Source organism: Alosa alosa, chromosome 4, assembly GCF_017589495.1.
Source record: "Alosa alosa isolate M-15738 ecotype Scorff River chromosome 4, AALO_Geno_1.1, whole genome shotgun sequence".
NCBI lineage: Eukaryota > Metazoa > Chordata > Actinopteri > Clupeiformes > Clupeidae > Alosa > Alosa alosa.
Genome location: NC_063192.1, coordinates 32,610,001 through 32,623,473, shown reverse-complemented (window position 1 = coordinate 32,623,473; position 13,473 = coordinate 32,610,001). Strand labels below are relative to the sequence as shown.

At 45.0% G+C, this 13,473-nt stretch overlaps 1 protein-coding gene across 4 annotated transcripts in view; it reads left to right on the top strand.

Annotated features, from left to right (window-relative positions):
- Positions 1 to 5,052: 5,052 nt before the first annotated feature.
- LOC125293746 (solute carrier family 26 member 6) overlaps positions 5,053 to 13,473 on the top strand; it is a 13,894-nt gene continuing 5,473 nt past the window's right edge. For 3 of the 4 annotated variants that reach the window (XM_048241845.1, XM_048241843.1, XM_048241841.1), the window contains exons 1-9: positions 5,053 to 5,250; positions 5,425 to 5,564; positions 5,674 to 5,784; positions 6,276 to 6,424; positions 8,598 to 8,762; positions 8,882 to 9,034; positions 9,310 to 9,392; positions 9,533 to 9,680; positions 10,697 to 10,810. In XM_048241845.1, the coding sequence (XP_048097802.1) occupies positions 5,111 to 5,250; positions 5,425 to 5,564; positions 5,674 to 5,784; positions 6,276 to 6,424; positions 8,598 to 8,762; positions 8,882 to 9,034; positions 9,310 to 9,392; positions 9,533 to 9,680; positions 10,697 to 10,810 (1,203 nt within the window). In that variant the 5' untranslated portion in view covers positions 5,053 to 5,110. The remainder of the gene's footprint in view (positions 5,251 to 5,424; positions 5,565 to 5,673; positions 5,785 to 6,275; positions 6,425 to 8,597; positions 8,763 to 8,881; positions 9,035 to 9,309; positions 9,393 to 9,532; positions 9,681 to 10,696; positions 10,811 to 13,473) is intronic. The other variant, XM_048241844.1, reaches the window with a different exon arrangement.

Below are 13,473 nucleotides of genomic sequence, written 5' to 3'. Positions count from 1 at the left end.
GCTGCGCCAGGTCCACTACTGACACTACTGAGTCCTGGACACGCTGGAGTCCTACTCATCACTGTTACATTTAAGTCAAGTCAAGTCCGTTTTATTTAGTATAGCGCATTTAACATTTAACCCAAAGCGCTCTACATTCAAAAGATGCCGGACGGAGCGGCGTGGTCGCCAGCATTCCCGTGACACTAAGACATACAAGACAGACAACACAGAAAATTGAAAATAAATAAATAAAATAATAATAATAATCATATTAAAATTAGTCCAATTTCCAAACGGCTGAAAAGGTCCAAGGGCAATGATGACCCGCGTGAAACTGCCAATGCAAGACCAACAAAGATCTTTCACTGACCAACTCTTTAGCACTACTGGCAGTCTGGAGAGCAGAGCACCAGAAGAACAACAGTCTGAAGTCATGATGGGCGATCTTCCTGCTGATCAGCAGCTTGATGGCTTTAGCAAGACGTTTGTTGCTTCTCCCGACGTCGCCATCAGAGCTCCCCACGTCAGCACTCAATCCAGACTGCAGGCACCCAGCGTCAGAGGCTATCGTTAATGTTGCGTTATGGCAGCTCGCAGGTCAGCCGCAGCTTCGGTGGTCGTGGCTGCTGCAGATCTCTGCCAGAGTAGGCCCATTGCCCTGAGCAATCTTTCCGTCCAGACGAGTCCAGACAGAGGATGTGCAGCGTCAGATGGAAGAGGGACGGCTAGCTTCTAGTCAAGGCAAGCTCATCAGCCCAGTCGAATAGAAACTAACGTTAGTTATCAGCCAGAAAAAAGGACCAAGAATAACACAAAACTATCGAAAGTAACGTAAATAAAAGGTGAAAACATTTATCTTGACAAATAAATACAAAAAATAACAGAACATTACATAAAAACAAACAAAAACATGATGGAGCGGCGTGTCTCGCCAGCGTCCCCGTAACCTAGCAACCTCAAAAAGGTGAAGGTTAAGGTGACCAGCACCATGTCAACACTGGTTCTGACCATCCGCTGTTCTTAGTTCTAAGTCACAACAGATGGCAGGACAACATAGGAAGCCCACACCAGCAGGAGATGAATCAGAGCTCAGGAACAGTTCCTGTGAGCATGCACTCAAGCACTCCACAAGCTCCCTTGCAATGATCCTGTAAAGAGCATGGACTAACAAGTGTGCAAATAACGTTTGAGTAACATCTCATCAGCCTCGTTATTAACTTACTAGTCTATTACAGTGGTCATAAACAACAGCAGAGCGAGGAGATTGTTATCTCATACTACTTTTGTTTACATTGATGGACATCATCTGTGCATTTTAGGTTTTTTTTTTTATTTATTATGGATCGTGTGGACTTAAATGTGTACTTTAAATCAACACGAGGAACCATTTATCCAGATATTATACTGCTTTTCACAAACCCAAACCTAGAATAAATCACTTGAATAAACTGCCGTAGACCAAGAAAATGGTTTAGACAAAAGTCTGTTGTGTTGCATGGAAGCAAAACATTTCCATCTCAAATGGAAAGATACAGTAATTATGTGTTTTTATTTATTTGTACCTGCCTTGCGTGCGAAACCTTTCTGCACTTAAACTCCAAGTAATGTAATTTTAACCCACCAGCTTCTTTTTTTAATCTGCTCGACTTGGGTTAAAAAAAGAAGCTGGTGGGTTAAATTTGTATTGGTCTGTGACTCAGTCAGGTGACCAGGGAGTGGGTGATGGGGTTGTGGGTGGGGTTCTTGTATTAAGTGACCTTAAAAAACAGTGTCCAGAGGAGGCTCTTCTTAAGGTAAGAAAGAGAACTTTCACTGCTTCACCTTTCTTTTCTGTCCTCTGTCTCTTTCACTCACACTCTCTCTCACACACACACACACACACACACACACACACACACACACACACACACTCTCTCTCTCTCTCTCTCTCTCTCTCTCTCTCTCACTCTCTCACACTCTCTCTCTCTCACACACACACACACACACTCTCTCACACACACACACACTCTCTCTCTCACACACACACACAAACACTCTCTCTCTCTCTCACACACACTCACACACACACACACACACACTCTCTCTCTCACACACACACACACACACACACTCTCTCTCTCTCACACACACACTCTCTCTCTCTCTCACACACACACACACACACACACACACACATACCTGGCTCTACATGTGCTGACAGACTGTGCTACAAACTGATAGCAGCTTTGATGTGTGCTTGGCCTTTGATCGCAGGCCTTGTGGAGAGAGCTGGTCTGCTGTGGTTATTATATCCTCTTGAGTCTCGGGATGGACGGCAGCACCCCATCACTACAGAACTCTCATTCTGTAATGGCTGGAGTGGAGCCCAGAGTGTTTTTGTTCACAGCCCAGTGTTTTTCGTCTAGGCGGAACAAAGACACTGTATCTCGTTTCTCTGAGAAATAGCACTTCAGACTTACACTGTATAAAGTACTACGTATCTTCTGTGGTACTTTTGGTTTTGTGAGCCTGGGAAGATAATTGCGACATGCATTCGTGTGATTAGAGCTTGGTTAGGAAAATAGCACGGATTTCTCTGTTGATTATACTCTTTAACCTCACTCACTCATTCACTCTGCTGCCAGACTATTTGCTTTTGAGTTTTTTTCCCACAGCTGCCCGCTCACTTCTGTCCTTGGTACTTCAAGTTTCCAGATTGGGCTCCACCGAGAGAAAGGTCAAGCTGTTGTCACTGTGTAAGATGCAATCAGCAAGTTCAAGCCATATAACCTGAAGTTTGATATTAAAGTTAGTGTGCAACTCTTACATTGTTAAGTTTGTAGTATGAAGTCAAATATGTGAACCATTTTATACTATAGCAATAAAGCACTAAGCACATCCTCCCTGTCATACGTAGCACAAGGTGGCTGTCTTTCTGTTAGGGGTTGAGTCTACTCATAGAGGTTAGTTTAAAATGGGGAAGTTCCTATCAGGAAGAAATGAATCATCTAATGTGCTGACTCAGGTCAGAAGGTGGGGTCAGAAGGTGGGTGAGGGTGTGTAATACTGTACAGAGGAGTGGCATTTTATTGGCACCACATGGGCACCTGTAATACTAATAATAGACCATTTTAAGGAGCTAATGATTCCATTAATGGGTGTGTGAGAATGGAAGCACACATAGTGTTCTAACTTATGTTATGAAATGGGTGGCTCACGTGCAACAAGATATTGTGATAAGGCTGATAAGAGAGATCAGGCAGGGCCGAGAGGAAGTAGGTAATGATTGAGTACGTGCTGATAACAGCCACACACGTGGTAGAGGATAGGCGAGGGGGTGTTGGTTTGGTCCTCGCGTCCAGAAAAACAATAAAACCAATTAGAGCGTTACGTCATCATAATATATATCATAATATGAAAACACCCTCATGCGCGTCTTGTGAGCTGCTGCTCTTTCCTTAGCATTAGCCCCAGGGCGTCTGGCATGTTGGAGATGCACATCGTGTTGCCATCGCGCACGCTTGTAATATTGGCATGTAGCTGAGGGCAGAGTCCTGCAACGGGTCGGGTATCCGCGGGTACCCGCAGAAAAGTAGCTAAAACGGGTAAATTATGACGTCCCTAAAATGTAGCCTACGGGCGGGTATGCGGGCGGGAAAAGAACTCCTTGCGGGCGGATACGATGAGAACCAAAACAGTATAGAAATAAAACATAATTAAAAAATATGTGAAATATTTGTATATCTAAATTACCATTACCACATCGCAAATATGTGTTTTAGTCAACGATACGACACTTGACCCATCACATCAGTACTGCGACTTTTGAATTATTTGTTTGATCTATGTGTGAAAACATTAAACAATATAACCGTCGTAGTTGGAGCGCAAGAGAGTAGGCTAATGGATGAAGTCAATGTAAAGTTGGCTAGTGGCAGCTCAGGTTGTTTTTTTCTTGTTCTCTTTGTTTCATTAACAGGTCCATTTTATGTAGAATAATGTTCTGATGCAGCAAGGTTTGGGCTAGGCCTATGTGTGGTTGTTGTAAGGTTTATCCCTGACGCAAAATGTAGCCCTTTAGGCCTACGTGCTTCATTTGTGCGAAAAAAGAAATAAAGCACATTCATTTGAATGATTTTAGCTTGTGTGTGATTTATCGCGGGCACGGGTCGGGTAACGGGCAAAATATTAACTGGTCCGGGCGGGTGCGGATTTAATTTTAATATCACCACAGGTGACGGGTCGGATCTGGTGCGGGCGGGGGCGAGTCTAAAAAATGGACCCGTGCAGGACTGGCTGAGAGGGATTTGCAAGGGGATCTGAAATAGAAACATTCTATTATCAGAGGAATGTCAATCTCTGTTTGCATCAGTGCTGCATTAGAGGAATGTGCATGTTGTTCATCTCCCACTGAGTATGAGAACAACAGTAGGGCAAAGAACACTTTTATTAGAGTGTAAAACCAAGGTCGGGCTGGTGAACTAGAGTCTGAGCTGAAGAGACTGACCCTCCCTGCTGGCCGCTGCCTGTGGGTTGGACCACGGCCAGGCCGTTTGGTATGGCTCCAGAATCTCACACTGGACTGCCTTATGTAAGCCTGGGAACTCTGGGAAAGTGGAAGGACTGACTGTGTTTGAATCATGCCTACACACTAGTTTTTAGGCGTTCTTCATGGTGGGAGTATTAGACTTCTGAAAAGCAAGTAGCTGCTGGCTCTGCTTGTCCTTGTTTGGCTATAGTTCAACACTGAGTAGAGGCAATATTGGGTTAGTTGGTTTTTGTGTCGCTGGGCCCCTCAAACCAAAAGAACCACAATGAAGCATTCAACAGGGGGCTGTGTGTGTGTGTGTGTGTGAAAGAGGGAGGGGGGTTGGTTGGGTATGTCTTTTGATTTTGAATGAGGGGAGCATGTGTATTAGTAGGACTATGAGCTATACCCATACTTCACCATGACAAGGCATAATAAAACACTGGAGGGACCTTTCATAATCTTAGCTGCACATTTGATTCCTAGTCTGTCTGGACATTTCACAATAATGTCATAAAGCTCAGTCAGTCGGAGGCACTTTAGCCTCTGATCCCAGTCTTTACTGTAGTAGTGTGACATAAGAAGTGTGCTGCATTTGCTCTGCTTTAGCAGACTCCACAGATGGACTCGAGCAGCCTTTGCCAGGGTGACATTGCTGAGCCTTTGACCCTCAGTCTGAATGAAGCACAGTTGGATATACTGGGGCGGCGGGTCAGGAAGGAGTCCTGGTCAGTTTTGGACAAGTTGAGGTCAGAGCGATGGTGAGTGTGGTTGGACGCCTCTCAAACAACAGTGATTACTCTAGTGTGTCTCTTATCAGCCTTTTTTATTGTTGGAATTTGTTCTTACAGTGTGTGGTGTGTGTGGTTGTGTGTGTCTCTGTGTGTGTGTGTGTGTGCGTGTGTGTGTGTGTGTGTGTGCATGTGTGTGTGTAGGTGTTCTGGTCCCCGGCTGAAGAGCTGCTTCTTCTCCTGTGTTCCTGTGTTGTCGTGGCTGCCTCGTTACTCCCTCAGACAGAATGCCATCGGAGACCTCGTCTCAGGCATCAGTGTGGGCATCATGCACCTGCCCCAGGGTCAGACCCCCCACCAGCGATAACCATCCTTCAGCTCAACATTCACAAACTCATGATGGCCGTCCGTGTGTGTCCTGCCTCTCATCTCTCGGTCTCCTCTGCCCCTCAGGGTTGGCCAATGCCATGCTGGCCGCTGTGCCCCCGGTGTTTGGCCTCTACTCCTCTTTCTACCCCATCCTCCTCTACTTCATCTTCGGGACATCCAAACACATCTCAGTGGGTGAGCTACACTGTACAGCACAACACTTAAAGGTGCTCTAAGCGATGCCACGCGTTTTTTAGGCTAAAACATTTTATGTCACTTACTGCAAATATCACCTAACCTGTGTCCTGAATACACTGTAAAAAAACGCGATCTCTGTGGACAGCCCAGGCTCCAAAAACGGCAACAAAAACAACCTGGGCAAACCTAGCCTATAAAAACATAACAAACTCTTCCAGCAAATCACAGAATAGATGCACATTTAGGTGAGTTTCAATTGCATGGGAGCAGCACGGGAGGGAGGGGGAGGAAGTAGCGAGCTAGCTCTCTGTTTTGTTTGAAAGTCAACAGAAATGTCGTTACTCAGCATTGCTTAGAGCACCTTTAAAGGTGCTAAATAGTGGACTACACCACTTCACCAACGTTGTTACACTGGTGTTAGACAGACACAAGGCTGCTTTAGATGTGTGATCTGTCATTAGTTGTCCTAATATGGACGTGTTCTTTAGGTACATTTTCCATTCTTGCCATCATGATTGGGACAGTGCTGGGTGATCTGAAGTTGCTAGGCAACAGGGGGGATGCAAGTGAGAGTGACGCTGACATGGCCAGAGTGAGTGCGGCAGCTCAGCTCACCATCATGTGTGGACTCATACAGGTATATACTCACACTCATACACACACACACACACACACATTTTCTGCTGAGTTTTTAAAGGAAAATAGCTTAGTTTGGGTTACAGGTGGCCTGCCTCAGTCTACCACTATGCTCGATACTTCTCATAAATACATTCCTAAAAGGCTATGCAGCAGTCCAGCCATGTCACAGCCTTCCCTCAACTGCCCCAACAGTACCCCCTCAGTAAACAATAGTTCCCCACACTACAAATCACTGACATAAAAACATCTTCAAAACATCAACATTTACATGAAAAGATTTCAACATCCTCATGCAAGACAAACATAGACTTGGTTTATCCATTTAGAGAGTTGACTTGGTCATTCCATGAAGGCCTTACATTCTTTACCCTTTCTACCACCAAACACATCATCACATAAACATCACCAAATCATACATCACCACATAAACACAATGAAATGCATGTGCTGTACACAATCACATAACTGATTATATAATTCATCTTTATGATGACCGCTAAGCGTGAAGCCATATAGGATTGTCAAAGTTTTTTTTTTTTTTTTTTTTTTTCCCCCATCATCTACTTCCTGAATTTTTGGTCAACGATACCGGGACACCGAACCACCGGGGCACATGAAATTTGGTGGGTATGTAGCCCCACTAGACTTTTACGGAAAAATTTCGTTTCGTCCCCGGGGGCCACTACACTGAACTGACAGAGATGTTTTTTGTTTATAAATAAATAAATAAATAGCATTATGCTGATACCTTTTGCTTTTCCCAAATACAATGTAGCCTACAGGTGTGAGTGACCTTTCATCAATCCAGTTGCAATGGATGAACTGTGATGAACTGCCCTACTTGTGATTGTTTAGAGATTTTAATGGTTTTATAACAATGCTACATCTTCTTTGGCTATTCTACAATCTATTCACCTTTTCAGCACCAGTAGGCTACTTTCTGTGCAGCTGCACACACACACTCAGGCATGCCAAACAAGCATACACAAAAGTTTCAAGAGTGGGGGATGGAGTAAAATATGGAGACAAATTGAAGTGATTTATTTTCGCGGAACGGATGTACAGGACTGAGCGGCGGTCATATTTTGTACCGCTATGCGGTACATCTAGTTTAACTTACCATCAGGCAATGTCATGGCCAATGTGACACTAAGACAAACTAGTGTCACATGAACACAAACGTTTTTGCTGAAATAAATATTTATATAAAAGGGAATATATGACAGAGCAGGAATGCACATGCCATACCAAATCCTAATGGATTGCACAGCTAGGACAACAGATCTCTGGAGAGCAAGGTGAGAGCCTTTTATCACCCACTCCTTTACAAGATAGAAGTAATAGGCTTATCACCCTGACATCCACTATATTGCTACTTTCACTGCTACTGAGGGTTGTCACAAGAGGTTTTAAGAGCCATCCGCCTCTAGTGTCATTATGGCTGCCTGTGTGCCTCTGCTCTGTGTGTGTGTGTGTGTGTGTGTGTGTGTGTGTGTGTGTGTGTGTGTGTGTGTGTGTGTGTGTGTGTGTGTGTGTGTGTGTGTGTGTGTGTGTGTTGGTGCAGATGGTGTGTGTGCCACTGCTCTGTGTGTGTGTGTGTTGGTGCAGAGGATGTGTGTGTGTGTGTGTGTGCGCGTGCAGATTGTGCTGTGTGTGTTGCTCTGTGTGTGTGTTGGTGCAGATGGTGTGTGTGTCAGTGCTCTGTGTGTGTGTGTGTTGGTGCAGATGGTGTGTGTGCCACTGCTCTGTGTGTGTGTGTGTGTGTGTGTGTGTGTGTTGGTGCAGATGGTGTGTGTGCCACTGCTCTGTGTGTGTGTGTGTTGGTGCAGATGGTGCTGTGTGTGCTGTGTGTCAGTGCTCTCTATGTGTGTGTGTGTGTTGGTGCTGTGTGTGCTGCTCTGTGAGTGTGTATGTGTGTGTGTGTGTGTTGGTGCAGATGGTGCTGTGTGTGCTGTGTGTCAGTGCTCTCTATGTGTGTGTGTGTTGGTGCTGTGTGTGCTGCTCTGTGTGTGTGTGTGTGTGTGTGTGTTGGTGCAGATGGTGTGTGTGCCACTGCTCTGTGTGTGTGTGTGTGTTGGTGCAGATGATGTGTGTCAGTGCTCTGTGTGTGAGTGTGTTGGTGCAGATGGTGTGTGTGCCACTGTTCTGTGTGTGTGTGTGTGTTGGTGCAGATGGTGCTGAGTGTGCTGCACTGTGGGGGTGTGTGTCGCTGGCTCTCCCGGCCATTAGTTGGGGGATACACCACTGCAGCGGCCATCCACGTCACCATCCACCAGCTACCTCTGCTGGCAGGCATCGCCATAGACCGGCATGCAGGGGTCTGCGCAGTGTTCTGGGTAAGTGTGTATGTGTATGTGTGTGTGTGTGTGTGTGTGTGTGTGTAATTTTTGTTGAGATGGTGAATTTATTTTTGGACAGACTGTCCAAAGACTGTCTGTGTGTGATTGCGTATCAGATGATGGGAGATGTTTTGTCTGGATTGGACAACGCGTCGCCTGGGGCGTTAATTGTCTCTGCTGTTTCCATGGTAACTCTGGTCGGGGGAAAGGTGCTCAACAGCTACTTCAAAAAACACCTACCCATGCCTATTCCATGGGAACTAGTACTGGTGAGTGAACACAGGCACACACACACACACACACAGACACAGACACACACACACACACAAGCATTCATTGACACACACATTTTCCATCACTTTTTAAAGGAGAGGGTATATTTCTTAGTTTGCGTTACAGGTAGCTTCAGTCTACTACACTACACACTACCCCCTACTACGCCACACTAACCCCCCACACACACACACACACACACACACACACACAAGCACACACTGAGTGACCTTTAAATGTTAACCTACATAAATGCTTCCTTTTTTTTAAGGTCATTTTGGCCACCATCTTGTCTTGGCAGCTGGATCTCTTGGGAAATTACAGAGTTCAGGTGGTGGGGACAGTACCCACAGGGTCAGTATCCTGTGTATTCACAGGGTTGTGGTCAGACGGTCCAATGAGTGTTAACAAGAGCAAACACATTCAGGAACAACATTTCATCCCTCCATTTCATCCCTCCATTCCATCCCTCCGTTTTCTTTCTCTCTTTGCAGTCTGTCCGCTCCCTCTCTTCCACCTCTGTCCCTCTCTCAGGACCTGCTGCTGCCAGCATTCGCTCTGGCTGTGGTTGGCTTCGGTTTCACTGCCTCCCTGGGAACCATGTTTGCCCTGAAGCATGGCTACACCATCGACAGCAACCAGGTAGCCAGGCAGCTGCCCAGTGACACCCCCACACACACACACACACACACATACATACACACACATACACACACACACACACACACACACACACACACACACACATCATGCAGCCCTCAGGGTGTCTAGAATATACACAGAGTACTACTGACTGACAGAGGAGAATGGAAACGGGCACCTCACTACATATAGTAACCAGAGGAAGCGGCAGTCAGGTAACATGACATCTGGGTGAGGTACCCTTGGGTAGGAATAGCAGTCAGGTAACATGACATCTGGGTGAGGTACCCTTGGGTAGGAATAGCAGTCAGGTAACATGACATCTGGGTGAGGTACCCTTGGGTTGGAATAGCAGTCAGGTAACATGACATCTGGGTGAGGTACCCTTGGGTTGGAATAGCAGTCAGGTAACATGACATCTGGGTGAGGTACCCTTGGGTTGGAATAGCAGCTTGGTAACATGAACACTGAGACACACCAATATAGAATAACAGGGCAATCAGATAACAGACTAGAATTATATCAATCAGCAAATAGCAATCAAAAGCAGCACAGCTCTCTTCCGCTAACTCCAAGATGCACAGAGGCAGAAAAGAGGCTCTTTGATGTGAATATGTGGCCACGTGACTGATCTGTATCATGCTGCCATATAATGTTTTGGTGCAGGTCAGGATATTGCTTCAGTATCAGTAGATCTCATTCGTAGTCTGGCTGGAGTCCAGCCGACACAGTGTCTGTTGGTCAGGCTGTATCATGTTCGAGCACAGTGTCTGTTGGTCAGGCTGTGTCATGTTCGAGCACTGTGTCATATCCAACATAGATTATCATCATGTCCCTCTGAACCAATCAGCCAGTCTCACAAAGCCCCGACTAGCCATATCACAATCACAACAGTAGATAAAGCACAACGCAGTGACACTGAAATCAAACCGAACCTGAGACACAGCTATTATGAGGTTAAACCACATCTCTCACTCCCCCTTTTCCTCAGCATAAATGGTTTCTCCTGTCTGTAGGAGCTGTTGGCGATGGGTCTGTGCAACTCTATAGGAGGGATGTTCCAGTGCTTTGCAGTCAGCACGTCTATGTCCCGCAGTATGGTGCAGGAGAGCACTGGTGGAAAGACTCAGGTGGGCACAGAACAACTTCAAACACATTGCAGAGTAATAAGTCCTTCTAAAGCTCCGTGTGCAGAGTAATAAGTCCTTCTAAAGCTCCGTGTGCAGAGTAATAAGTCCTTCTAAAGCTCAGTGTGCAGAGTAATAAGTCCTTCTAAAGCTCAGTGTACAGTATTGATGTTGATAGACAAGAGCTAGTATGTCATCTGGTACAGCACATCTTTTCCCGTTTTTGTAATGAATGCATTTTGCACATGGTCCCTGAAAGAAATAAACATAACTAGATGTACCGCAGAGCGGTACAAAATATGACCGCCGCCCAGTCCAGCACATTTTTTCCACAAAAATAAATCACGCTGAAAGGCCTATATGATTCTAACTGTCTCACTAAATTGCATTATCCACACTCAATTCTCACTGGTATCTGCTAGACAACAAGTACCAAAACATGATTAGTTCATAGATTTCACATGTAAAATTCATTTTATACAACCCCACCCCCATCTTGCCTGTTCATAATTCTGAGAAATTCTTGAATTGTGTCCATGTGTGCGTGTACATGTTTATGTTTATGTTTATGTGTGTGTGTGTGTGTGTGTGTGTGTGTGTGTGTGTGTGTGTGCTTGTGTGTTTGCCTGTGTATGTGTGTTTGTGCATGTGCATGCATGCGTACATATGTCTACTGTGTGAGTATGTGTCATACGTATGATAACTGTGAATGTATGTGTGTGCGTGTGGATCTGTTTATGCACATGTGTGCACATGGAATGGGTTAACATGACCCCTGGAGGCAAACATACAGAAAAAATTGGTCATCCTAGGCCCTACGGTTCTCAAGATATTCACAGAAAACTGTGTCTGCCCTACCCTCCTTTCGGTGGGTCCAGTACAGCGGGGGCTACAGATCAAAACAAAAAACGATAGTTCCATGCTATCCATGTGGGGTTACATGCCCACCAAGTTTCATGTACCCCGGTCTTTCAGTGTCCCGGGAAACCTTGTTGGTGTACGGTCACTAAATGTACACATAAATTATTTAATTGTAAGGCCCCCCATGAACGAAAGTTCACAAAACTTGGCATGCATTCGGAGGGTGTCATAATGATCCTACACTTTCAATTTCGTGCAGTTTTGACCATGTCAGCCAGAGATATTGTGATGAAAAACACCTAATTTTTGCTTTTAATTTTTAACTAGGTGGCGCTATACATGAAATAAGTGGTAATGGGATGGGTTGACATGCCCCCTTAAGACCAACATCCAAAAATAGGTGGACCTCCTAGGCCCCACGGTTCTCGAGATATTCAGAAAACTGTCTCCCGCCACCTACAGGCCAGTTGGTGTATAGTAACATAAATTCATTTATTGTGTGGCCCCCCATTAACGGAATTCCACGAAACTTGGCGTGCATTCAGAGGGTGTCATAATGATCATACACTTCCAATTTCGTGCAGTTTTGACTATGTTAGGTCACAGATACCTGCGATTACAACACCTCATTTTTACTTTTTTGTGTTTAACTAGGTGGCATTATACATGAAATGAGTGGTTATGGAATGGGTTGACATGGCCCCTTGAGATCAACATACAAAAAAAATGGTCCTCCTAAACCTTACGGTTCTCGAGATATTCACAGAAAACTGTGTCTGCCCTACCCTCCTTTCGGGGGCTGCAGTCCAGCGGGGGGGGGGGGGCTACAGATCAAAACGAAAAACGATGGTTCCATGCTATCCATATGGGGTTACATGCCCACCAAGTTTCGTCTACCCCGGTCTTTCAGTGTCCCGGGAATCCTTGACGGAAATTTGGACATGCGAAAAAGAAAATAAATAAATAAATCTGACTAAACCTATATGACGCTTCGCTGCGCGGCGGTCATAATAAAGTAAACTGAACTAAACTAAACGTCCCTTACACAGATACTACAGCAATACTATAGCAATTTTTAATATTCCCAACAAATTGCTCTCTGGTTGTCGCTTTACATAAAGATCCACCAGCTGCTCTAACTAGACAAGCAAATGGTCAGGGTTTCTAGTTTGACGAAGTCACCCCAGCTTACATGGACCATATTTAATCAGACCCTGAAGTGAAAAAAATAAGCTTAAACTGTGGACTAAGCATACAGTAAGTGGCACTGACAGTGGACGATAAAGAGTGGTGTAATCTGTAGTCCTGTATAGGGTAATACTTTATTAAATAAAGATAAATGACCAACAGGAATTAGCCTGAAAGCCAGCCCAAAATTAATCGCGCCCATAACATAAGGTAAGGTCGGGAAATTCGGTCTGGCCTTACTCCATTGACAAGCTTCTATGTCCGTATGAAGATCAACCAACCAATCAAATCGTCCAGGCGGGCTTAAGATAGATAGATAGATAGATATATAGATAGATAGATAGATAGATAGATAGATAGATACTTTATTGATCCCCAAGGGGAAATTCAAGAATGATACAATGATGGACAGATGAGCAAGGGGGCCATTTATTCGCGGGACCTGAGCGTGTTTCAGTTCACTTTGTTTACAGCAAAAAGCTTGTTGCTAGAGAAGCTTGACGTTTAGATGTCGCTATCGCGTCTGTTGTACAAGATATTGACAGTGCAATAACTTTAAAAAAACAGACAGAAAACAGCGATTCAGACATTTGTTGAGAAAAAGGATGTTTTGGCTG